This window comes from Hermetia illucens, chromosome 4 (genome assembly GCF_905115235.1).
Source record: "Hermetia illucens chromosome 4, iHerIll2.2.curated.20191125, whole genome shotgun sequence".
NCBI classification, from domain to species: Eukaryota; Metazoa; Arthropoda; class Insecta; order Diptera; family Stratiomyidae; genus Hermetia; species Hermetia illucens.
Window position 1 is genome coordinate 17,814,411 of NC_051852.1, and position 26,202 is coordinate 17,840,612.

The window sequence follows — 26,202 nt, forward strand, 5'->3', positions numbered from 1 at the left end:
AAGGACGATAATTATGTTCTGGGTTATGCCATATGGAATCTGCTATCCTCGAATGGAATTTAGAACAACAAAGCATGAAGTGCGCCAAACAAGTGTATGTCCTAGATACAAACGGGATATTTCACATTGTCCGCTGCCTGAGAGAGAGTAGGTTAAGATTCTCCGGCACGACCTGCTTACATTAACAAAACGGGCCATCCTATAGCTCTCCATCACAGTCTCTATTATCTGCAGCAGTTAGTGTGGTAGTACGAAAATCAAGGCACACGTTCGCCAGAGTTTCCTGATAACATATTCATGACCTGAGTGGATCACTCATCCTGACAGTTTTTGCAATGCCAGATAAAAGTAGCAGGATGTCATGACTCCTATCAGTCAGTGGAAATTGTGGAGAAGTTAGTCATCGATTAGACGAATTCAAAGACAAGTGGCAATTATTCTGTTATGAATGTAAAGAAAACTTAGATACTGAAATCTCGAAGTAAGCGTTGCGCAACGAACAACCCACCAATGGTTCCTTTCTCCTCGAAACATAGTACCATGGCCACTCGCTAAGGTTACCCCAATCAATCGGGCTCACAGCATTCTGCTACCAATAATGCTAAGAGACTAAGCCTAAAAGAATATTCAACCTCCTGCACTATTATTTGAAGTACACATTTAGTCGGGTCCTCCAACAGACTGACAATTTTCTGATTTATCCTTTTGCACCTGCTATTTCCTCTACACGCTACCTGAATCCTCCGATAATAAAATTGAAACAAATAAAAATGAACTTTGCCGTAGCCGGCCCCAAGCCCAGTTGTGAAAAGAGGAGGGATGGATAGCTTCAGTCTGAATGGCTGTAAGCCACCGCACCGTCTCAGGGGGTAGGTGAGGAAAGTGCAGGAACTTTGCAGTCTTGCAGATTACCCAATGTGGAAGCTATCACCATACCTGGCAGTTAGGTATAAAATGCAAATCTATCTAATGAGAAGAAGGAGAAATTGGAGGTCCGGTACGGATAACCGTACGGCGGGAGTCGTCTGACTTGGTGACTGGGTCAGGCTTCCGTAATGGACAGCATGGCGTCGAAACCGCTAGTCGTTGGTGGGCGGTTCGACGTCTAGGCTCCACGATGACCAGGAGCATTGTTTCGCAGACCAGTACCGATTTATTACTCGCAGCGACACAATCCCGGCCATTATCAGAGAGCCAGGCTTTCCCAGGCTCTATGCATCTCCAGCAACTCCGAGAATTCTATCTCAAATCAATGATGAGATTGCATCTCGGTTATGTGCTGATATATCGCTACTGCAACTACATCCACTTGCATATTATGGTGCAACTACGGCCTACATATTGTACAGTCAAAGGATTCGCTTTCGCTTTATCAGATCGAGTGACCAAAGAAATCCATAGTCAAGAACGCTGGCGGGACTCACTAAGGCAGGACATTGACAGACTGATTCAAATTAGCTCTGGCAATGCAGCAGACGGGTGAGAAATAAACTATGCAATCCCCTGTCAAATTTTGGACACATTGAAGCAGAAACTTTCTGTGGCATGCAGTCGATTACGGCGATATGGCAAAAGTTACTCCAGACATGTCCAGAATGCAACTTATGCGGAGGTTTTCAAATCACTCAACGAATCCCAACAGAGCTTCCAGAAAGTACAGTTTTCGGTAACGGAAGCGAAAGAAGATTGGGGTGGACTTTGGTGGTTGCCCGCCCAGCATGTTGAGTGGATCACCGTCGACGGCACTCGCCATGCCACTACGACAACAGAAAAGGAGGCTCAACAAGCCATAAACAGCTCAAAGAACTGGAGCGGCCTTGTTGTGGATCGGGTGCAGAATCGTCGGTTGGCAAATAGCATAAATCGGGCCATTAGTTGCCCGGAGGAATTTCCACCCTTCCCCACTGTAGGAATTATCTACCTTTTCCCCAAAAAGGGCACGGCGCAGGACCCCGCAGACACAAGGTCGATTACTTGCTTATCAACCTTCTACAAATTCATAACGTCCATTATTAGTGGAAGGGCCAATGCGCACCTGGAGACCAACAACATTCTGTCGGAGGAGCAGAAGGGCTGCCCAGTCTGTTTAAGGAGTTGCAAAGAGCAACTCATTATCGACTTGACAGTTATAGGAAAAGCAACTAGAGGCCCAAGAAACCTCTTTAACCTCGATTATGTCAAGGCTTTCGACAGCATCCCGCATACCTGGCTAATCAATGTCCTACGTCTGTATCGCATTGATCCCAAATTAATGCAGTTTTTGGTGACATTCATGGAAGCGTTGTGTACCATCTTATCAATGCGTGCATCTGATGGTGCCAATACTCCATAGCCTATCCATATACGGAGAGGCATCTTCCAGAGGGATTCGTTGAGTCCCCTTTGGTTTTATTAGCACTGAACACCCTTCCATGGTAACTGGAATTTGGATTATCGAATACAAGCCATCCGCAAAGGTAATCACGAGCAGTATGCCGGACATAGCATTGGTGACCTCCATATCAGAGCTATGACCGGGGCAAACTTCAACACGTACCTAGGAATTCTGCAAGGAATCCATGCTCGAGTTGGTGATCTCAAAGATGCTCGGGGAAGAATAAGATAAGCGGATTGGATGCATTCGCTATCACCTGACTGGCTCATACATTCGGAATATTACCGTGGACGAAAACCAATCTAGAAAACGTAGAGTGTCGGATACGGACTACTATGTCCAAATTCCGAATGTATCATCCAAATTCTACCGTAGAGTGGATTAACCTGCCTCATAACATAGGCCCAGCATTACCACCAAGTCGACTCACTACTCACTTATTTTTACAACAAAGGGTAGGCGGGTCCCTTCCATATGTCTGCTTGTAAGGCAGACTGTGGGCTGACTCCAGTTAACTTGAAGGATCGGTCTTTCAATCCTCCGCGTGGGGTGAAGTCAGCATTTTTCGAACAGATGGTATGTGCTGGGGAGCTCTTTCTTGAGACGGAAGGATTTACGTGTGAACAGATGGTATATGCTGAGGAGCTCTTTCTTGAGACGGAGGGATTTACCATCTCATTTCTGGCGAAAATACATGGAGAAGAAGTTGAACTGTGAAGGACTTGCTCGGGAAATCAAAGAAATTTGGCATCTCGAGCGGGTGGCTGTAGTTCCTACAATATTGCTAGCTACAGGTATTGTACCTAAATCCCTCACGGCTTCCCTTGATGTCCCGGAACTCTCGTACTGTCTGGTTTAAACCATGCAAAAATATACCATTCTGCATACGTGTTCGATATTGCGGGGAGTTCGCAATGGATTCTTCCACTAACCTACCACCGGCCAGCACCAATAGCGTCCCTTTATCTTTTACGAACGCATGGTGAGATTAATTACTTCCTTACCCTACTTCTACGCGGGAATGGAAAATTTCAATCTTACCTATACGGGATTGGGAAGGCGCGATCTCCTCATTGTGTGGCCTGCAATGGAGTGGCGGATGACACTGAGCACACCTTTTTCTCTTGCGAAAGGTGGGACGGCTTTCATCAGCAGCTTCACTGTATGCAGATACAGAGAAGCTCTCTCCAGACAACATTGTCAGAGAGATCCTGAAGAGCGCTGGCAGCCAGAATCATGTTGTGCATTATGTTTGGGCTCTTCTCATTGCGAAGAAGATTGAGCTCGACCGGCGGAGGGACCGGTTGGGAAGGAATTCCCTAAACTAAAAACTGCCTTCTTCCCGTCCCCTCCCGTTGGTGAAAAGGATTCCCCGAATTGAAGGCTCCCAAAGCCGTGAGAGCGGGAGGGCTAGCCCGAAGTAATATGTCAACTGGTTCCAGACTAGTTCTCTGATGACAGGGAAGTGTTTAGTTGGTAGTCCGACAACGCACTGTTGCGGGAGTCCAACACTCGCGTAAATGCATTCACCTACCCTACTCCCAAAAAAAAAATTCATGTCCTCCTTTTCATTACACGAAACGCATTCGAGATTCCATTCACCTTCATTGCCAGTTCACTTTTTGCTGCAAACTTCACAATGAACCTCAATTTATTCATTCCTTTGACAAATCCATTCATAGAGTGCTGTTTCCTCGAAAAACAGAGCACCCAAATAATACCTACCTTTTTCTACGATATGCTTTTGATATCATACTCGGGACAGGCTTCGATGTCCGCTCAACTGCCTCGTAGAAGGTATCCTTCTCCGACTCTACAGTCTCCTCTGTAGGGACGTGAACGTTTATGCGGCGTATATTTCTAAACTTGCCTCGCAAACGCAGAGTACATAGCCTTTCGCTTATATTTTCAAAGCCGATAAGCAGATTTTTTGGCGGACTAAAAAACCTACTCCGAGCACATGGTTTACTGAATGGCCACTATAATATGTGGTGTAGAGGCTCTTCTCCAGGAAACCGGTCCCTGTCCATCGCATCTTTTGCAACGCTGTTACATCAGACTTATATTGGGACAGGGTATCCGCTAGTTGCTCGGCAGCATTCGGTCTGTACAGGGAGCGCACGTTCCATGAGAAAATGCGCAAACCGTTTATCCGTTGTCGTTGCCGGGTTCGTTGTTTTGAAATCCATCCTGTCCGAGGCTCCTTCCGTGGCTTCGTAACATCGGTTTTCCGTGTAGGGTTCTCACCCCTACCCAACCCCCAACCTAGAGGACCAGTTGGTACATTTTATTCCGTTTTTAAACGCGGGAGACTCGCCTTCATCCTTCTCCGTCTGCAGTTTTTCATAAAGAAAGAACTCCCAGCGATCACCACGTGGAGGTGGAGATAGGGTCTGGTAGTAGAGCTGTTGGTGTTGGCTCAGCAGGCGTTTCCCAGGTTTTATGTTCCATCGTGGGTATCGATCCACGTTTCGCCCTGGAACCTATACTACTCGTTGATTTTTGTCACCAAGCTGTTGCACATGCAATTTCGGCAAAGCCTAGGAATCGAGGAATAAAATTAGACTTTGAGCTTCGCGAAGGGCACGTTGAAAATGTCTGCGTTACATGTGTTATAAGACGCAGGACGGCAGGTGATGTTGTTAGCGGCGAAGCAGTTCATCACACCCGAGGAAAGTTTAAAAAATGTGCATAAATCCAGATAGGCGTTGATAAAAAATAAAAATAACAAAGAGCCCAGAATAGATCCCTGTGGCACGCCAGAGGAGCCAAGGAGCGGGAAGTGCAGCCGTCAAAAGAGACGTGGCAGGATCGGTTGAAAAGTGATAGAACACAGAAAAAGCATATACATTTGAATTTTTTATTCAAAATTAGAATAAGAATCTACTTTGGTTTAAATATAAATCCTTGGAGGATAGATAGATCATGAACTTTGACTTGCTTTGCTCAAACCATGTTTCCATTCACTAAGAATACTCCACATAAAAATCGATCCGGAGTATTTAAACGATTGTTTCATCTTATCCAGAGGGTCTCAGCACCGTAAGTATCGTAAACATAGTTTTCATAACCTGTAGAGAATGGAATGAATCGAATTTTAGGGAAGCTAATCACAAAACATGTACAGATATATCTTATCTTTGACTGCTTTATATAGAAAATAAAAAAGATAAACTGTAAGGGTAGTTGCGATGATCTAACTGAAAAAGTGTTCGGTTCCAAAATGCCACGGATACTATGGAATGTGCAGAAAAATGTACTTATGTGCCCAAATAAACCGCAACATCTAAACTTACAGATACAAAAGTAGCCAAAGTTATCGGAATCTGCTTTCCAGCCAATATGACTTTCTTTTTCTGCATCATCTGCATAAATATTACCAAATCCATCCAGTTTGATGAATAAATGGCAAACACCATTCTATCGGTTGTCTCCGTAAACTGATTTGAATAATAACATGATGGAAAAATTTCTGCAATTTCAGCCAACATAAATAAAAATATGGCAAGGGTTTCATTGAATGACGGGGAAAATTGCAGATAGATAAGTCCTTGCGTTGAAAAAACGAAAATAGATGCGATAAATTGAAAGGAGATTGTGTAGGAGACGCTGTTTTGTATGATGTCAAAAATGCTGCAATGATAAAATAGGACATCCAAAACTATAATTGTTAGTAATATATATGTAAGTACATAAATACAAGATAAGTATAACTGCAACCAAAAACTTTACTTTCCAGATGTAATCAGTTTTGTAGTTTCCTTAAGTCAGCCATACACGCTCCGGCAGGACTATCATTTACGCCTGATCAGTCTACAGAGAACCGGTGGAAGAACGTGTATAGGATCCGGCTGTCCTATCAGTTTTGAGTGTACAGGCGGCCGGAGTTGGATTGGAAAACCATCCGGCCAGCCGGCTGACATGAAGGGAGTACAGGCAAGCCGCTACGTGAGGGAGACGAGGCGCCAGGCCGACAGTTGCCGAAGAAACCTCTACGTAGTGAGCGTTCTGTTCATTATATGAATTTTTCGTCCAACGATTTTTACGACCAAAATCCAACCAATGGTGTCGTCCGGCTTGTTGTTACTTGTATGAAGTTCAGGCGTAACTGACAGATCTTTCTGATGTAAAAAGAGGGAGTAAACTCGCAATTTATACCAAGAATAACTTTGTCTAGAATTGTCAGTAATAATAAGATCCATAATTGGACCGATGTGATCGGAAGGCGAAAGTGGCAGAGGATAGGTCACACATTAAAGAGGAGCGACAATTCCATTGTTGGCTACGCCATTCAGTGAGACCCACACTCCCGAGAAACCCGAAGAGTGGGTCAACCCAAGACAACCTAGCGCGGAATAATAGAGGAGAAATGCCTGCGTCTCAGGAAGGTCTGGGGGAGTTGAAACGCATTTCACTGGACCAGGTACGATAACACGTATTTGTGGTTGACGCGCTATACTCCGCCAAGAGGTGAACAGTAACTGCATATAAGTAGTAATAAGCCAGTAATAGTATGATCCATAATTGGTGCCCTTGGAATAAACTTAAATAGGGTCTGTAATTAAATTTCCAAGATTCCTTCCTAACATGTTGGCAGATAGACGAGCAATCAATCCGCCACTCAACCATATCGCTGAGTTAATGGACTCTATGGAATACGTACAATAAGCTGCATCTTGATTTAGATAAGTGCCTTGCATCTCTATCTACAAGGTATCTTATCGATCCACTTTAAGTAGGCTCATAAAATCTCAATATCCTGGAATGCAGGAAAATTCAAACAACTTCTAACCCGCGTGAGCTAACAAGAAAATATTTCTCCCAACCACTTTGTCAATGCAAGTGCCTTTGGGGCATCAATTACAGCTTCAAAAAACAAGAAACCGGTTTGACAAGACCTAATCCCTTATTCTCCATTATGAACCGCTGCCTTGCTTTTACCCACTTTCACACTGATTGGGGGCGTGTCGCGCAGCCCCATTCCCAATTAGAACTTGAGTCCACTTAATTCCCCTTACCCTACCTGCCAAAATGTTGGTGCAAGAAATTAAATCTCTCACCAACGAGCGCTGCGAATTCAACTTTAGGTTTGTATAAATTGGAAGACAACTACCACAACCTGCTTCCTAGATCTAGGGAAGACTTGTGGTAATACCAACCTTCTAAACTTCCACAAATCCTTAACTTCTATCCGCTTTTCAACTCATTCTAATCTTAACTTTTTAGCGCCCGCGGACCGTTGCGGTAATACTGCCCTCAGGGTACAGGTGAGGCAGCATCTGATAAGTTATCAGTGCGCTGGTACGAATGCCAAAGCCGTTTGATATTTGACACTTGGATACTTAGCCCGAAACGAGGGATTAGTAGAACACAAAAATTGGAGTAACTCTCCATCTGATCTGGGGCGAAGTCAAGCGATTGAGGGTTTAGTGCTGTTCAGTCGCTGGACAAAAATTTCAAACTCTGACTAAGCTTTAGTTCGAAGTATGCGCGAGTTCACGTTCAATATAATTTGCACTCACATCGTGTTTTACGCATTATATAAAAAAGTGAATTATATAAAAGAACGAACCACTTCGCTTCTGCCAAGGTAGAGGTGAGCCAGCGTCTGATGAATTGCCTCTGCCCTGGTACGAAACCGTAACCCATCTTCGTTGCCTCTTGGCTAACTCTAAGCTTCCTAGACAGCTGGAAATCCCCTGTGTTTAAATAGAGTTATTGACGAATCCCATCCCATCGTCCACAAGAAAAAAAGGTGTGATTCGCGTTGTCCACAACCCTATTGCAAAACACACAACTATGCCTTTCCAATCTTGCGCAAGCAAGATTGAAAACTTTCACGCCCACTTAGGAGCTGGGGAAGGAAATAGGAAATAATTCAATGAGCAATGAAGCCCCTCTGCCTCTAGTCTGATTTTGTCAAGAGAGTGGCCTCACCTAGTGTACGTTGCCGTTGTTCACGAGCAACCACCTCTTTTGGGTCTCCTCCCTTGCGGTTGTATATGACTTTACACTCCTTATTCAGAAGAGCAACGAGGATCACCCCCGCGATTACAAACATGGCCGGTTTAAAGACAGTGCAGTACGCAGACTCCACCCGCAAAACCCCCCGTCTCTGTATTTGCGCAAGACGCCTACGATATATTTCCTTGCCAAGAGCGTCAGTCTATACCTCTGCACCGTAGAACAGAAGAGATTGCGTTGAACTCATCAAGAGGCGTCGCCTGCTAGACGTAGTTCCCCCAATATTTACCATTAGCCGACTTAAAGCCGAAACTGCAGCTGCAGCCTTTTTCGCTACTGCTTTTATTTGCTCGGAACAGTCATCTTTGAGCCAAGAGTCAGTCCAAGGTGCTCAACCGTTGGTTTTGACTCGCTCGATTATTGACTTGTTGATCGATATGGACCGCAGGGTCAGAATTCTCTTTTTAGCAAGGTTGAAGCCATGATCCAATGGCTTTCCATCTTACGGAATTAAAGGCATTTTTGACGTAAAGCATTACGAGGCATACCACCCGTCAAGCTCGGCGGCAGTGTGCCTCCACCGTGCGTGCCTTGAGAATAAGTCCTCGGCAGCATGAATCGCTTCATCAAGTCAACTTTTGATGAGCTTTTCGAGCATTTTCCCGGCAGCGTTAAGTATACAAAGTGGTCGGTATGAAGGCGCTACTCAGGGTCGCTTTTCCCTTTGATGATGAGCGCAAGCCTCACCACCTTCCAACGGGAAAGGAAAATTCCCTCTCCCAGGAAAGCGTTGGATGCACTGATCAGTAGGTCTGACCGATGTCGGAGCACCAATTTTTTTTGCTGGGATACCATCGGGTTCTGGCACCTTTTTTCCTAGAAAGGACAACTCTAATAGGCTACTGGAATAAAAGGCTCTGATGTCGACTCTAGAACCTATGTACTCTCTGGAAATTCGAGTTTTGACTGTTTCACAGAGAAAGTCAAAGTATTAGAGGCCGACAACCGCGAATCTCCAGAGATAATCAATGCTCAGATAAGTTGCACAATATGAATAGGTATCAAAATACCCGATGAAAGTCCCTAACCATATAAAATTCAGAATTGATTGCGCAGTATATAAGATTCGAATGCGCATAGTCATGTACCATAGTTGCTGAGATTATGGGCACACGTCTATAACCTACCAGGGATCTGATCGGAGAAAACCATGTGGCTAATGCAGCCAAATCCGTCAATAGGCGGGACCTTGCAACGAATAGGATAGTTGCGTTCTCTGCAGGGGCTATTGCACGACTAGTGAGAGCGTTGCACACACTGTAGGGTCGGACAGTGTCCAATTCTCAAGACGAAACTGAAAAGGGGTAGGACGTGGCTAATATTATCCATATCCCACAAATTGACATGTATCGGAGCCCGCTCACGAGTTACTAACTCAATTTGCGGTAAAGGTAAAAGTTGATCTAGCGCTAACTGGCGAATAGTATCGGAGGACCAAAGACCCAACTTCATGGCTTCTTGCCTTATCGAGTACCGCTGCAATGTGGAATCCAGGCGACGCCCGAGTTCAAGAATGGCTTTGCCCGCATACGGTATGTAGGGATAACGTTTTTCAGCATTTTCCTAGCAGCGAAAAAAAGATGCCCGCCTTTCATCAAGGCTGGATGAGGCCGTTTAGGACATGGCAGGCGGATCCTGGTTGAGGGTGACTTTAATACCACGCGTTTGAATAGAGCACGCTTAAATAAGACTCCAGAAGGAAACAGATTCTGTAAATGGTGGCGAGAATGGCGCTCGCATTTTCAAACACCGGGTCCTTGTTAACGTTCTGACGCCCAATAAGAGAAGGAAGCATCCTCGACGTAACCTTCGCGCCGAAATCAATCGTGACGTTGGTGGCGAGTTATGGAAAAATTTCTCGGCACCAATGCAGTTCGAAGCAGTTGATGTTATTTCCCATCAAATACCAGCCCCACCCCCTCCATGCCCGTGGAATGTCGCAAAGATGAGCATACAGAGATTCATCGAACCTCTTGATGGTGGCGTTGTAACTGACACCATCGTAAATGCAATTATGAACGTAATAGTGAGGCTTTCAGAGAAAGCGTTTGACCGTGTACCACATGAACTCATCTGGTATGCTTTACGACAACACTTCGTGCCAGAAGAACTCGTGCGCTGGGTTCAATTGCTCTACCACGATCCGAAAAGTAAAGTTCGAAGTATGGCGGGTGTATCAAAACCGCTTCGTGCCTCTGTTGGTGTTCATCAAGGAAGTGCCCTCTCACCACTCCTCTTTGTCCTTGTTATGGACACCGTCACACGGGATATCCAACGTCCAGCGCCCTACACACTGCTTTATGCAGATGATGTTTTCCTAGCATCTGATAGCAAAAATGATCTCGAGCAACTTGTTCAAAAATGGAATGATCGCCTCATGCAACACGGTCTCAGATTGAATTTAAACAAAACTGAATTTTTGACGACCGATCCCCATGAAACAGGCACAAACACTGTCAGCGGCAGTGATCTGCCCAGAACTGAGCGATTTAAATACCTCAGGTCAACGCTATCAGCCAATGGAGAACTGCGTTATGAAATTGCTTCGCGCATTAACGCAACCTGGATGGAGTGGCGTTCCACAACCGGTGTCCTTTGTGATCGACGTATCAACGAACGTCTCAAATCTAAAATTTACCGCAATGTCGTCCGTCCAGTCGCTCTCTATGGTTCTGAGTGTTGGCCGACCATAAAAGACAATGAACGGCGTCTTGCGTTAATGGAGACGAAGATGCTACGTTGGACTAGTGGCGTCACACGTTTAGATCACATCCGAAATGAGGATATCCGCGATCGTTATGGGGTTGCACCGATCGTGGAAAAGTTGCGAGAGAGGCGTCTTCGATGGTATGGTCACGCAGTTCGTGCAAACGAGAATTCACTTGCCAAGATTGGTCTGAACATCGAAGTCGATGGTAAACGACCAAAAGGCAGACCTAAGCAACGGTGGCTTGATACGCTGGATGGCGATTTGAAAGCCTCGAGATTGCACCCAGATCAGGCATTCGATAGAGCCAAATGGCGAAGCCGATCACGACGAGCCGACCCCGCTTGTGAACGGGACAAAGGCTGAAGAAAAAGAAGAAAGTGAGGCTTTCATGCTCAGCCGTGACAAGTCTTTAATGCCTCGGTGGACGAAGGAAATCGGCGAGCTTTGAAAGGAGTGTCATAAGCTCCGTATTTTCACAAAACTTCTAAAGGCTCAGGAGAAAACATGTACCACAATGGCAGAGTACAGAAAAGAGACTCCGACGAATTGAATGGGGATCCATTGGAACACGGCTATAAACTTGCAACGCGGAAAATCGGGGCTTTGCGGAAACCCTGCCGACTTAATATTGAACACATGGACCGCATTATACGAGCATTATTCCCTAAACATCTCACCACTCACACACTCCAATCAACAAATCTGCCAAGCTTTGCATGTAACGTATAAACTGAGAAATTTCACGCTTACCTCCATACGAAAGATATTCCAGCGGGTTCTAGAAACAAGACTTTTATTTTCTTGAGAAGCTTATAGCCACTTCAGGAGCGCTCTATGCTACCTGCTGTCCCGGTTTTCCCACGAAAGAGACATAATGATGCCTCTGATTACTACTGCCTTTCTCAGTGGTGAAGCTCTGACAAGTTAGGTTAGTAATACCAGTACTCTTGGAAGATTGACGAACTAGAGGTTTAATTTATAAACCACTGACAAAGGATTTTAGGTGAACATGGTTGCGGCCGGAGCCCTACGCCTACCCCGGACAAAGATTGCATCGGCTCAAAGGGTGAGTTTTTGACAGCACCTCTGGGGAGTCTATCTTGAAAGTGACCAAAACCCAGCACAGCCCCAATTTCAAGATTTTAAAAGGGAGCAATATATCTGGAATCAGGGGCATACCACCTTGGTTCAGAAGACTTACACAGAAGAACTAAGAAATACCAAGAAACTCATCATATCAGCGAACAAATGGGCAAGAACGAACATGACTATCGAGGAAGAAAAGGACCAGCAAGAAAGAAGAAAGCACCCATTCTCCCAATTTATTTCTGAAGAAGTAGACCAGCAAGTTTTGGTCATCACTGACGTGGCCTTCGGAATACCAAGAGTCAACTTCTTCTTTCATCATCATCAACGGCGCAACAACCGGTATCCGGTCTAGGCCTGCCTTAATAAGGAACTCCAGACATCCCGGTTTTGCGCCGAGGTCCACCAATTCGATATCCCTAAAAGCTGTCTGGTGTCCTGACCTACGCCATCGCTCCATCTTAGGCATGATCTGCCTCGTCTTCTTTTTCTACCATAGATATTGCCCTTATAGACTTTCCGGGTGGGATCATCTTCATCCATACGGATTAAGTGACCCGCCCACCGTAACCTATTGAGCCGGATTTTATCCACAACCGGACGGTCATGGTATCGCTCATAGATTTCGTCATTGTGTAGGCTACGGAATCGTCCATTCCCATGTAGGGGGCCAAAAATTCTTCGGAGGATTCTTCTCTCGAACGCGGCCAAGAGTTCGCAATTTTTCTTGCTAAGAACCCAAGTTTCCGAGGAATACATGAGGACTGGCAAGATCATAGTCTTGTACAGTAAGAGCTTTGACCCTATGGTGAGACGTTTCGAGCGGAACAGTCTTTGTAAGCTGAAATAGGCTCTGTTGGCTGACAACAACCGTGCGCGGATTTCATCATCGTAGTTGTTATCGGTTGTGACTTTCGACCCTAGATAGGAGAAATTGTCAACGGTCTCAAAGTTGTATTCTCCTATCCTTATTCTTCTTCGTGTTTGTGTTTGACCAGTGCGGTTTGATGTTGTTGGTTGATTCGTCTTCGGTGCTGACGTTGCCACCATATATTTTGTTTTGCCTTCATTGATGTACAGCCCAAGATCTCGCGCCGCCTGCTCGATCTGGATGAAGGCAGTTTGTACGTCTCGGGTGGTTCTTTCCAAGATGTCGATATCGTCAGCATAGGCCAGTAGTTGGGTGGACTTGAAGAGGATCGTACCGCTTGCATTTACCTCAGCATCACGGATCACTTTCTCGAGGGCCAGGTTAAAGAGGACGCATGATAGCGCATCCCCTTGTCGTAGACCGTTGTTGATGTCGAATGGTCTTGAAAGTGATCCTGCTGCTTTTATCTGGCCTCGCACATTGGTCAGGGTCAGCCTAGTCAGTCTTATTAATTTCGTCGGGATACCGAATTCTCCCATGGCCGTGTACAGTTTTACCCTGGCTATGCTATCATAGGCGGCTTTAAAGTCGATGAACAGATGGTGCAACTGTTGTCCATATTCCAACAGTTTTTCCATCGCTTGCCGCAGAGAGAAAATCTGATCTGTTGCTGATTTGCCTGGAGTGAAGCCTCTTTGGTATGGGCCAATGATGTTCTGTGCGTATGGGCTATCCGGCCTAGTAAGATAGTGGAAAATATCTTATATAATAGATGGTACTCAGCAACGTGATACCTCTATAATTGCTGCACTGTCTGATATCTCCCTTTTTATGTATGAGACAGATAATGCCTCGTTGCCAATCGTCAGGCATTGATTCGCTGTCCCATACCTTGAGCACAAGTTGATGAACCACTTGGTGTAACTGGTCGCCTCCATATTTAACCAATTCGGCTGTAATTCCATCGGCTCCTGGCGACTTATGATTTTTTAGCCGATGAATTGCACGGACTGTTTCTCCTAAACTTGGTGGTAGCAGTATTTGTCCGTCGTCTTCAGTTGACGGGACCTCACCGATGTTCTTGTTGTTCAGTAGCTCATCAAAGTACTCAACCCATCGATCTAATATGCCATCTTTGTCTCGGCAGGATGAGCATCGAGGTGTATAAGGCTTCATCCTGCTGACTTGTTGGTAAAACTTCCGCGCCTGGTGCGGTTGCTCCCTGTACTTTTCTAGTTCACAGACTTGTTGGTTCTCCCAGGCTTCCTTTTTCCGTCTGTGAAGTCGCTTCTCCGCTCGACGGAGTTCGTGATAAGTCTCTGCGCGTGCCCGCGTTCTTTGAGAATGCAACATTACTCGGTATGCGGCATTCTTCCGTTCCGTTGCTAGCTTACATTCATCGTCAAACCAGCCGTTCCGACTCCTTTTGCGGCTGGGGCCAAGTATGTTTGTGGCCGTATCCATGATAACGTTCTTCACGTGATTGTGAAGATCATTTGTTGATGCTTCATCTCCAGGTCCTCTGTTGACTGCGGTTATTGCAGCATCCATTTCCCTTTTATAGGTGTCGCGGAGGGTTGTGTTGTGGATGGCTTCAGTGTTCACTCTCACCTGATTGTCAGAGGGGATTCTAGGTGGTATTGTTATTCGGGCTCGGAGCACCATGCCAACGAGATAGTGATCCGAGTCTATATTGGCCCCCCTATATGTTCTGACATTCATCAAGGCTGAGAGGTGGCGGCGTTCGATCAACACGTGGTCAATTTGGTTGAAAGTGGTCCCGTCTGGAGAGGCCCACGTATGTTTGTGGACCGCTTTCCGCGCAAACCAGGTACTTCCAACAACCATTTCGTGTGACCCTGTTAATTGAATAGTCCGCAGTCCGTTATCATTTGTTTTTTCGTGTAAGCTATGGGAGCCAACGTATCGCCTAAATACTGGCTCCTTCCCTACTTGGCTGTTAAAATCCCCAAGTATGATTTTGATATCATATCTGGGACAGGCTTCGAGGGTTCGTTCTACTGCCTCGTAGAAGGTATCCTTCTCCGACTCTGCAGTCTCCTCTGTAGGGGCGTGAACGTTTATGAGGCTTATATTTCTAAACTTGCCTCGCAAGCGCAGAGTGCATAGCCGTTCGCTTATGTTTTCAAAGCCGATAACAGCAGGTTTCATTTTTTGGCTGACTAAGAAACCTACTCCGAGCCCATGGTTTACTGGATGACCGCTATAATATATGGTGTAGTGGTTCTTCTCCAGGAAACCGGTCCCTGTCCATCACATCTCTTGCAACGCTGTTATATCAGCCCTATATTGGGACAGGGTATCGGCTAGCTGCTCATCAGCTTTATCTCTGTACAGGGAGCGCACGTTCCATGAGAAAATGCGCAGATCGTTGTTCCGTTGTCGTTGCCGGGTCCGTCGTTTTAAAATCCGTCCGGGTTGTCAGCCCTACCCAACCCCCAACCTGGAGGACCAGTTGGTACAATTTGTCCCGTTTTTAGGCGCGGGAGACTCGCCTTCATCCTTCTCCGTCTGCAGCTTTTCGTCAAGAAAGAACTCCCAGCGGTCACCACGTGGAGGTGGAGATAGGGTTTGGTAGTAGAGCTGTTGGTGTTGGTTCAACAGGCATTTCCCAGGTTTTATGCTCCATCGTGGGTACCAATCCACGTTTCGCCCCGGGACCTATACTACCCTTTGACCACCACCACCACTTCTTCTTTAAACAGCCAATAACTTCATTTTGTCGTAGGTATTCAGATGAGGATAGATTTGCCTCGGGAAGAGATCCACATCAGGAAAGATTACAAAGCTCTTCACCAATCTGTTCACTACAAACCCATAACGGCGGAACTGAGCTAGGATTTCTTCCTCAAAGGCTCGACAGGAAAATCACCACTCACCTAAAGACGAAGCTCTGACTATAATCATGTATCCTAATCCGTAGACCATACTTACTCCATTACAATCCGATGATCGTCAATGCATTCGATAAATTTCTTCATAGTTTCCGCCTCACTTACATCCGGATCATAACGTAACTCTGCAAATCGCTCCATGATTATCTCCAAATGAGTACTCAACACAGACAGATAAATAGCTCCAATGAAGTCGTTTGCAACATTTTGAAGCGACAGTTGAATTTGGAAGGCATATTGCATAAGTAAGCAAACCCAGAACAGGAAGCGATTCAATCTCCAATCGAAAGGAAGCCAGATGTCATATAAAAGTCTCGAATAGTTCGAAAGGGCTCCATTGAGTGCATACATCGAGTTCAAAGCAAGATACAAAGCCATAATCGCGATTGTGAGTCCTCTGCAGGCACTGATTGCTCCCTCCAATTTCCGACGCTGACCGACTGTCATGGGGCGGGCATCTAAACGCTTCAACAATTGGTTTATCTCGATAAGATGCGGTCTTAACTTCAGGATCACATAAAACTAAAGATTGCAGGATGTTAGGCAGATATTCATGGGAACGTTTTGCAGTAGTTGTTTCAACGATTTCACAAAAAATAATTCGATAAAGAACGAAGCGTAGTAGACGATGTTTGCCAGGACGAAGTTGATGAATGTATGAATCTTATGTTGTAGACGGTGGTCCTTAGTTACACGCATTCCTTGGAATTCTAGGCAAACGTAGATTGGTCCTAGCGCTCGGAGTGTGTCAACTTGCTCGACGGACTTATCCATAATGAACACAAATTGAAAGGAATTCTTTGGTCTCCTCAGCTCTGAGATTTGGTTCACTTTTTAAGGATTAACTTACGAACCCACTTTTATCCTTACCAAAACAACACTCGGTACGGTTCAACCAGCAACTAAACTTATGATGTTTGTGGCTACCTTTTTTGAAGGGAAATAGAGCCCTAACCCTGTAATTCAAGCTGATCCTTTTTGAATTTAAGTTTCTACCAGGTGGAAACCAAAGCCCATGTGCCAACTAAATGTTTTTTTTTTCTTAAATTGTGTGTCAATATCTGTAAACTACTTTCAAAAAACTGACTGCTCCCCCTCAATATATTTCAGATATTTGCAGTTCAGATACAATACGGAGTTAGTGAATAAGGATTCGCTACCACTCAAACTGTACAGGGTTAATGATTAACTTCCAATAATAATGTTAATATTCGAATACAATAATAAAGTAATTAGTTTAAGGAAAAAAGTCCCCACCTAACTCGAAAAACTTTAAAAGAAAATTAAAATTTTATGTGCCCATAAACTCCTAAGTGGGGCATAGCGCGTGGTTATTTGGTCTTTGAATCTGTGAAATAGAAACTGTCGAATCAAACATGCTTGAATCATTTCCATTTGCAGGTTTCGTATAGAAAGATAAAACATTTCAGATAATGATTGTGGAAATTAAGCCAAGTCAGGTTGCGTTCCGAATCAAAAGCAAATTCATCAGGCAACACCTGATCTCTCCTTCCTGAACAGAGCGATAACATCTGTCAAAAAGATTTTATATGTTCGGCCACATGTCATGATTGATGAACTTACGGTCATATTACTTCCAAGGCAGAGATGAGGAAGCGTCTGATGAATTTATTTTGGGTTTTTGGATTGAAATCGATTCACAATTGCTATGTTTTGCTACTAATCACAAACAGGGATATCAAATGGATACGAGCTCAAGAAATTTACTTCCAGAAAAAAGATGTTGGTGGAAAATACCAAAAGAAATTAAATAAATAGGAAATGAGACGACAAAACCCCTCAAATACTGGAAAACACTTCTAGTTGCAAAAGTTCAGAGAGGATTGAAAAGGGATTTTCATTAACATTCATTCAATGGTACGTGTTTTTTCCCATAAATACCAAATCAATAGAATCAAAAATAACTACATATCTTCCTTAAAAATAGTTCAAGGATGAGAAAACAAAATTAGATACAAAGACAGAGAAGCAACAGTCAGGACACAAGGGGATACCCCCTCCTTATAGTGGATATGTTGATGTATTCATTCGTTCGATTCGTTTGAAAATTCGAGGAAAAGAATCGAAATTCGTGGTCACCATTTTGTTGGGCTACCGCGAAAGTAAGGTCAGGGAATGCACACATCTGTTCGAATCTAAAAGGCATTTCTTCCATTTGCACTTTATTATGAAATTGAACATTTGAGCCACCTGCAGCATTCCTTGTTATGAGATTTTCCAAAGTTAGTGTCCCTGTAAGTACTCCCATGCTCAGCCTCATCTATTTGTTAAGGTTGGGGTCTTCTTAACAGTATTCGCTGTTGATCTATTGCATACTTCATCATCATCATCAACGGCGCAACAACCGATATCCGGTCTAGGCCTGCCTTAATAAGGAACTCCAGACATCCCGGTTTTGCGCCGAGGTCCACCAATGCATACTTGCCCCACTCAGATAGTACCGGCCCCTTGGTGGGGATTAATAATTCACTCAAAGTATTCCTTATTTGTCGGTAAAAGCCAATAGCAATGGAAATTTGTGGGTTAACAGCTTGTAAATATCGAGATTTTCTTTAGATGGTGGAACCCTGCAGGGCAATCCTTTCTGTATTGCAGCACGGAGATAGTGTACTTCAGAAAGACCGATGGAGCTCACAGAAACTGCAATGCCCCCCCCCCCCCTCAATACTTGCGAGTCGATTTCAAACGAGATACTCCATTGATAATTGTGAGAATCTTGTAGATTTCTGCAGCTTCCATCGTCTCTTCACAGCACAGGGCCTCCCACAAGGTCAGTTAGGTTGCAAATGACCGACACCGCATGAGCAATCAGATTGGCTAAATTGCGGTCAGGCGTAGATTTAGGAATTATCTTCTGTATGTATGTAATAAGAGAGGTACTAACATCAGCCTCGCAAGCGATCATCACCTGATGGTCATTTGCCTGACAAGGTTTCTGTTTACGAGCTTCTACTAGACTAGACAGAGTCCCACCTCTTCATTGGCCTCGTGTCCGCTCACACGACTTAGTTGCCGGTCAGGTGGGCGCACTCATTACTTGACGTAATCAGGGCTAAGAAGCAGGCTTCAAGTATCACAGCGTTCCGCTTCCAATTGAAACTGAGAATTTTCGGGGAGAAAACCCGCGGTGACAGACGTCAAAACGGACGCAGCAATCACTTCTTTCCACTACCGTCTACCCTCTGCATAAAAGGCTTCAGCTCACATTGGAGGACCTTATACGGGTCCTCAAATGATAGCTTCACTGGCTTCTGGATGGGTCACTCCTCACCAGAAAGTGGGTACAAACATCGATTCCCTAGAGGTGGTGCTGCGAGTGACGAGATGGCGGAGGCGACGTCAATTTGGCGACGGCCTCCCGTAACAAGGACCAGGTCGCCGGGGCCTCGTAGAGTCTCCCCCTACACCAAGTCTACAGGGCTAACTCTTCATGGCTATACGGAGGCTAAGCAAATCAAAAGGCAAGACCTGCAAGTAGGGAGGATCGTCGCGCACCATCAAGAGGGCCTTCACCGTTCCAGCATCCCATTGAATTTCGGAGGATATGCGTGCAAACCCAGTAGCTTTCAATTTTCCTCGATTTTGACCAGACCCTCGGGGCGTCTATTTTCCACAATATCTTGAATTCGCGACGTCGTAGAGTAAAAATTCTTGCATTTCTGCAATCCGGATCGCCTCCTCGTTCGAACGAGGTATCGCCCGAAGAAATCCCAAGATTTTGCATTTCTGCCAATTTTTCAACATTTTTACGACCCGGGGGTGAAGCCCATGGTGTTTTACGTAGACACCTAGCGTGAGACTTAATCCTACGGTCGTCTTAAGACACGGATTGATTTTGTGACCACAATCAGAGCCCCGCTGAGACAAGCAACAACGGTACCAGTCTATACCAAGTGCATGGCTTAGCATTCATACTGGTGGATGCAAGAATTACCTAAATCTCTACCGGACTATGGAGTACGGCACCCGTGTTGATACGCAACACCACGTTGAGGCCCGAAGGTCTCTTCTCGCTTGAGCACAACCACAACCACCATGAAACCCCCACTAGAGGGCCAACCGCAAATAACCGAGCTGTCCTCACATACAACAGGAGTTCACCCGAAGTATGTGAGTGCAAGGGCTTTCCCGGTTCCCATGGTACCAGTATACCCCTGGTAAGGTTTCGTGACCAATTTGCCACTTTAGATGAGTGCCCGTGCAGACTCGGGTCTGATCGCCCTGATTAGGTCTTTGGAGCATTCGCCTACTAAATCACGGCCGGCAAACCAAAGTGATTACAGCGTCTCCCGGTGCCACCACTATGGAGGTTCTCCTCGACCACTTGGTTTTGGTTTGGCCGATAAGATTGCCGCCCCATCTTCCTCGTCGCCACCTCTGACCCGGGGGTCGTGGAAATTTTCAATTTTCCTCGATTTTGCCTAGACCCTTCAGGCGTCGATTTTCCGCCATATCTCGCATTTCCTCAATTCGGGCCGCCTCCCCGTTCGAACGAGGTATCGCGCGAAGAAATCCGTCGATTTTGCATTTTTGCCAATTTTTACGACCAGGGGGTCATGGAAATTTTCAATTTCCCTCGATTGTGGCTAGATCCTCCGGGGCGTCGATTTTCCGCCATATTGTGCATTCCCGACGTCGTAGCGTGAAATTTATTGCATTTCGCGAAGAAATCCCATGATTCTGCCTTTTGCCGATTTTTAAAATTTTGAGTAGAACACTTTTTACGCACTAAAACCACCTCCGACTTCCCCTCGACCCCGTGAAACCACCTTTAGGTATTACATCACGGGGCGGAGTTAGTTTACTTTAGCTAGGTCTTCTGCTTTTCGCAGTTTATTCTGGATTACTGCGATCATCGCATCCCAGACTACCTGGCAAAATACCATTCTCCGGTGATAGCACCTAGAGTTTCCTCTAGGTTCCTCCTTTTTTCCACAAACCTAGCAGATTGGAATATGTACCATGGTTCCTCTGGGACCCCATTGCAGTTTGGACAATTAGGTGAGGTGTCCAATCTAAACCTGTACAGGTATTGACGGGATCCTCCAGGGCCGGTGAGAAACTGGGTGAGATTATAATTGATCTCTCCATGCTTTTTCTTCAGCCCCTCCCCGATGGAAGGGATCAACCTGTAAGTCCAACGACCCTTTTCTGACTGGTCCCACCGCTGTTCCCATCTACTTATGGATCTCCCCGTTTTGAGTTTTTTCACCTGCGATACGGGAGAGATGGATCTGGTGTTATAAATGTTCATCATTTCGGTTGCCAAAATGTCAATCGGCATCATTCCCGAAATGACGAACGCTGCATTGTCTGAGACGATCCTGAAGGCAAAACACACCCTTAAGGCTGTTCTTCTGTAAAGCGTATTCAGTTTATGTGGATGGCCTAAATCCTGCAGCGCTTTTCCCCAAACTGCAAGTATGCCGCGGTCCTCCTACGTTCGGCATCATCCTTGCCACAGTAATACTCATGGTGGATGCTTTTTAGCAAGTATGCTCTATGTGCTGCTTAAAATTGAGCTTTCTGCCTATCATCACCCCCAAGTATTTGATGGCCGGCTTGGAAGTGATAATACAATTCCCGATTCTAATGCAGGGATGATTTCTTTTGCGGCGCTTAGTGATGAGGACCGCTTCCGTCTTTTCCTCCGCGAGTTCCAGTCCAGCACTCTCTCAACAAGCCTTAACGGCACTAATTGCTTCGCTTGAGTACAACTCAGCATCCTCACTGTGCTTTGCGACCATAACCAGTGCTATATCATCAGTGTAACCCACCACCGTGGCCTCCTCCGGAACCGGAAGGTTAAGTACATCATTATATATGATGTTCCACAGTAGTGGGCCCAGTACAGAGCCCTGTGGAGACAACGTACGCCTTGGGTCCATCATCCGTATTATACCAGAGTGCCCGCTGTTGCAAGTAGCTATCGATAATAGCGGCGAGGTAGATGGGGACACCAATCGTCGCCAGAAACTTTCGTATAAAGTTTCAATTGGCCGAGTTGAATTCATTCCTCACATCCAGGGTCACCACCACACAATATGTACAACCCTTTCCGTGAATTGCATTTTCAGCCAAGCCAGTAAACATTTTGATGGCATCAATGGTTGATCTGGCTTTACGGAACCCATACTGCCTATCTGAAAGGCCCCCTTCGAACGACTGGGAGTAATCTATTATAAATCACATATGGGTCTATAGGACGACGGTTCCCCTGGAGGTTTGCCAGCCATGGGCAGCAGCACCCGCTTCTGCCGCTTCCATGGTGCAGGAAAGATACCCTCGGACATGCATGTTTCGAACATCTCCGGTCTACATTTGACGGCAAGTTTGAGGACCTTATTTGGTATGCCGTCCAGACCCGGGGCTAGGTCTAGCCACACCTCCATGAATGTTTGCTCATCCATCGCTTTTGCAGACCATCCTGGTATTCTTTTGGATTTCGGCTTGCGGGGTGCAGGTCTCCTGCCTTGTGGCTCCGTCCTTAGTTAGTTGTCTGGTGGTCGCTGTATGTGAAGTCCTCGCTAACTTTCCAGGACATGCCACGTGCTAACGCAGGGCTGACAAAAGTCAGATCTAGAATTGAACCAGTTCCCCCTTTCCCATAAGTCTTTACATCACCTTCGTTGGCCAGAACTACATCCTCGCGTTAGTCTCTTTGCTGCCCCACTCGATAGCCCATGCATTAAAGTCACCGGCAATCACCTTTGGACCTCGTCCCCTTGCGTCGTGCTTCAAACTCAGGCAGTGTGAGGCTCGGTGGGGCTTAACAGCTATATACGAATATACCGCTTATTTTGCCCACACAAAACCACTAGCCGCCTGACCCATGCTATATTGTATGGCTTCACTACCGCCCATATCGCCGCTCCACCAGTCGACTCTGTGACTCATACACCACCATCAAGATTTCTGTACGGTTCACTAATGGTAGCAATCTCCATCGCGGATTCGTAAGTGGTCTGCGCAAGCAAATCTTGTGTGACCCTGCAATGATTAAGGTTTATTTGTATTAACCTCATTTTTTCACTGCAGTTAACGCCTTCCTAAATTCTGGGTATTTACCACTTCCGGCAATATGCCGGTTATCCCTTCCCCCCTTTTCTTCGCACAAAATGCATTTGGGGTCTCTATTGCACTCCTTGGCAATATGTCCTTTTTCCCCACACCTTCGACATCGATCGGACCGATCGATGCCGCTAGTGCATGCCTTCGCGAAGTGTCCAAACATTAGACATTTGAAGCACCTTTTTGAAGAGATCTGTTCCCTTAGTCGGCAAACAACCCATCCAACCGAACCTTTCCAACGGCCAACAACTTTTGCGCTGAGTCCACTGGCAGTCGCAATGTGGCCATAAGGTTTTCTTAGGCTCACGATAGATTCTTCCCTGAATTCCTCTAGCTTGAATTGTTCCTTCATGGCAGTGCAGATCTCTTCTCTGGATGTTACCTCATCGAGATCCTTGCACTGTATATAGACCTCATGTTTTTGGGAACGAACCGCGACATTCTCCCCAAGTGAGTTTATAACTTGGTTACGAAAGCCGTCAGTTTTTCCCACGCTGGATTTTTTCAGCTCAAACATGAGATCCCCTTTCTGGGTCCTCCAGATTTTGCTGACATTTCCGCCTACGTCTTTCAGGTCGGGGTCAGATTTCACCTTCTTCAGTATCTCCGCATGCGTTAGATGTCCTCTGCTGGAAATTACAATTGTCTCCGGGCGAATTCGCACCTTTGGTTTCTTATTTCTTTTTTTATTCACGAACTTAGTCCAACCATCGTTCTTATTTTTATTAGTTTCCCTTCGCTAGCCGGCTTTCTTACTTTGGGTACTTTGGGTACTTCCGAACCTTTAGTTGCGTTTGTTGGACTGGTCAAGATCCTTTTTTTTCCTTTTTGGAGCCTCTTGATTCCTCAAAGCTTCCCCCTCTTTGTCTCGCACTCTCTTACTTGATCTAAGGTCGATGACCTTGAGCTTTGGTGTCACTCGGGTGGCGTGTGACACTGTTGGTGCTGCGATGACCGGCTTTTCCTTAGGCTTTCTTATTTCTTCCTGAGAGCTATTATAAAGCACCCTGATGGCTCTCAGCATGTTCTTAATGGCTTGGTGCACGTTATGCTTGTCCTTGATGAATTAGGACAGCTCAACGATTTTAGTCTCAAGCTGTATAAAAGGTAGTTCTTCTGGGTCAGGGCTCTGTTCTCGATGAGTCCTGGGCAGATTAGTCCTTTTACTGACTCCTTCACCTTTTTCAGCTGCTGAGCCCCCATGAGATTTCTCTTTTGGCGGCTTTGGTACTCAAGTAAAATTGATGAGCTTCTCCTGAATGGATCTATTTGCTGCTGCTGGAGTACTTCTTGATCAAATCCGATGGGTGTCGAAATCTCCTTTTTGGCCAGCTATCTCCTTTTAGCCCATCATTCTTCGCATTTGCAATTGGTCTCCTTGGCAGAGTTGTGCTTCGTTTGAACACCTCCTTGTCCAAATCTAAAACACTTGTAGTATTTGATGCAACGTCGAGGGATATTGACGGCCGGGAGCCCGCTTGCTCACTCCCAAAAGCTGCCGGTACTGGGGTTCCGAGCCCCTGCACCGTAACTTTACTCCTTCTGAATTCGCCCATGCTCGTTTTATTTTCTGGGTATCCTTCCCATAGCCATTTTGGTCCACGCACCAGAGATGAGCAAACACTAGCTCAGTCAGAAAAGAAAAGTGCATGAACACATATTTACACATCAATTGATATGCCGCAATTCGCCAGCTGGGGGCCTAATAGGACATCTGGCCACTCCTCACAGGACAACCTGTCTGTCTGTCGGTCTGCCTGTCTGTCTGTCTGTCCGCCACACGCATTTTTTTCGGAGACTGTAGCTGCGATTGACACCAAATTTGATGGAAAGGTGGGAACTGTGAACCCTCACGCATACAGTAAATTACATCCTGTTATACATGCAAAAGGGGGATGTACATTTTTTTCACCAAATATAGTCATGCGGGTATCAAACGAAAGATCTCGGTTAGTACTTTCCAAAGCTGGTCTTAGTTTTGACATTTGTTGAAAGACGAGGAGTTCAGGGGGTCGAAAGTGATCATTTATTTAACGGGGCGATTCTCAGAAACTGTCCAACCGAAACATATGCGTATATTACGTGTTACATACTAATGGGACAAATTCACTTTCATACCTGAAGGGTCCAGCTTCCGGTTTCCCGCCTTGTTTAAAATTTTTACGACCCGAGGTCGATTTTCCACCATATCTTGCGTTCCCGATGTCGTAGAATGAAAATTCTTGCATTTCCTGAATCCGGACCGCCTGATGATCGTCAAGATCCCAAAGTGAGGGACCGGTTTTGTATGCTCCCTACCGTTTCAAAAATAATAGCTAAAATAATTCTGGAACCCATCAAAGATCATCTCAAAAGCTTGATCGACAGAGAGCAGGCTGGTTTCCACTCGGGACCCTCCTGCATTGACCACATCAACACCCTAGGAAGCTTTCGATAGCGTGAACAGAGGTGCGTTTGGGGATTATTTAAAAATTTTGAATTCCTTGTCCATTGTGTGGGGAAAACAGACCGTCATAAACCGTCTAAAATGCGTTACGAGTCCGCTCACTACTATGGACGCCAGAGACGAAGACTCGTTTGCATCCTGTGGTCGTCACCACATGCTTGAACCTATTTCATACCAAATAATCACACCAATCCAACTGTTATACATTTTACTCACCACCATGTGTCTCCGCTTTAGGTAAGGCGGTCCCTGAAATCAGAATTGAGACATTTGAGCCAAAAATGTAGGAAATGTAGAAAAAAAGTAAAGCTAAATGTCAGGAGAAATTGTTAGGGAAATTGTGGAAATGCAGTGAAAAGCGGGATGAAGGTGGAAATGAAATGCGCCTGACGGATTGCATTGCGCCACAGATTGGCCGGATCAAGGCGAAACTGTACGAGGAATGGCAAAAGAGGATTTACCTTGGGAACTATAAAGACGCGGCAAAAGCCGGCTAAGGAGGAGTTTCTGGCGAAACACTTTCTGCACAAACTGCACACCGCGAGGCATTATGCTGTCCACACCAATAACTCGCTAAATCCTTTCACCATTCAACACTTCCGTGTCTTTCTGCACGTCCCGAGCACAACAAATCACGGCGAAATATTCCGCGAGCCACTGACATCCCGGCCAGCTGATTGCCAC

The 26,202-nt window shown here is 45.6% G+C and overlaps 1 protein-coding gene across 1 annotated transcript in view; it reads right to left on the bottom strand.

The window, feature by feature from the left end:
• The window catches only part of LOC119653742 (alpha-ketoglutarate-dependent dioxygenase alkB homolog 7, mitochondrial), a 73,622-nt gene extending 47,423 nt beyond the window's left edge, over positions 1 to 26,199 (bottom strand). Inside the window, exons 1-2 of the mRNA XM_038058666.1 lie at positions 25,980 to 26,199; positions 25,735 to 25,767 (exon numbers count right to left, since the gene is read on the bottom strand). Of these exons, the coding sequence (XP_037914594.1) occupies positions 25,735 to 25,767; positions 25,980 to 26,067 (121 nt within the window). The 5' untranslated portion in view covers positions 26,068 to 26,199. The remainder of the gene's footprint in view (positions 1 to 25,734; positions 25,768 to 25,979) is intronic.
• Between the last annotated feature and the right edge of the window lie 3 nt (positions 26,200 to 26,202).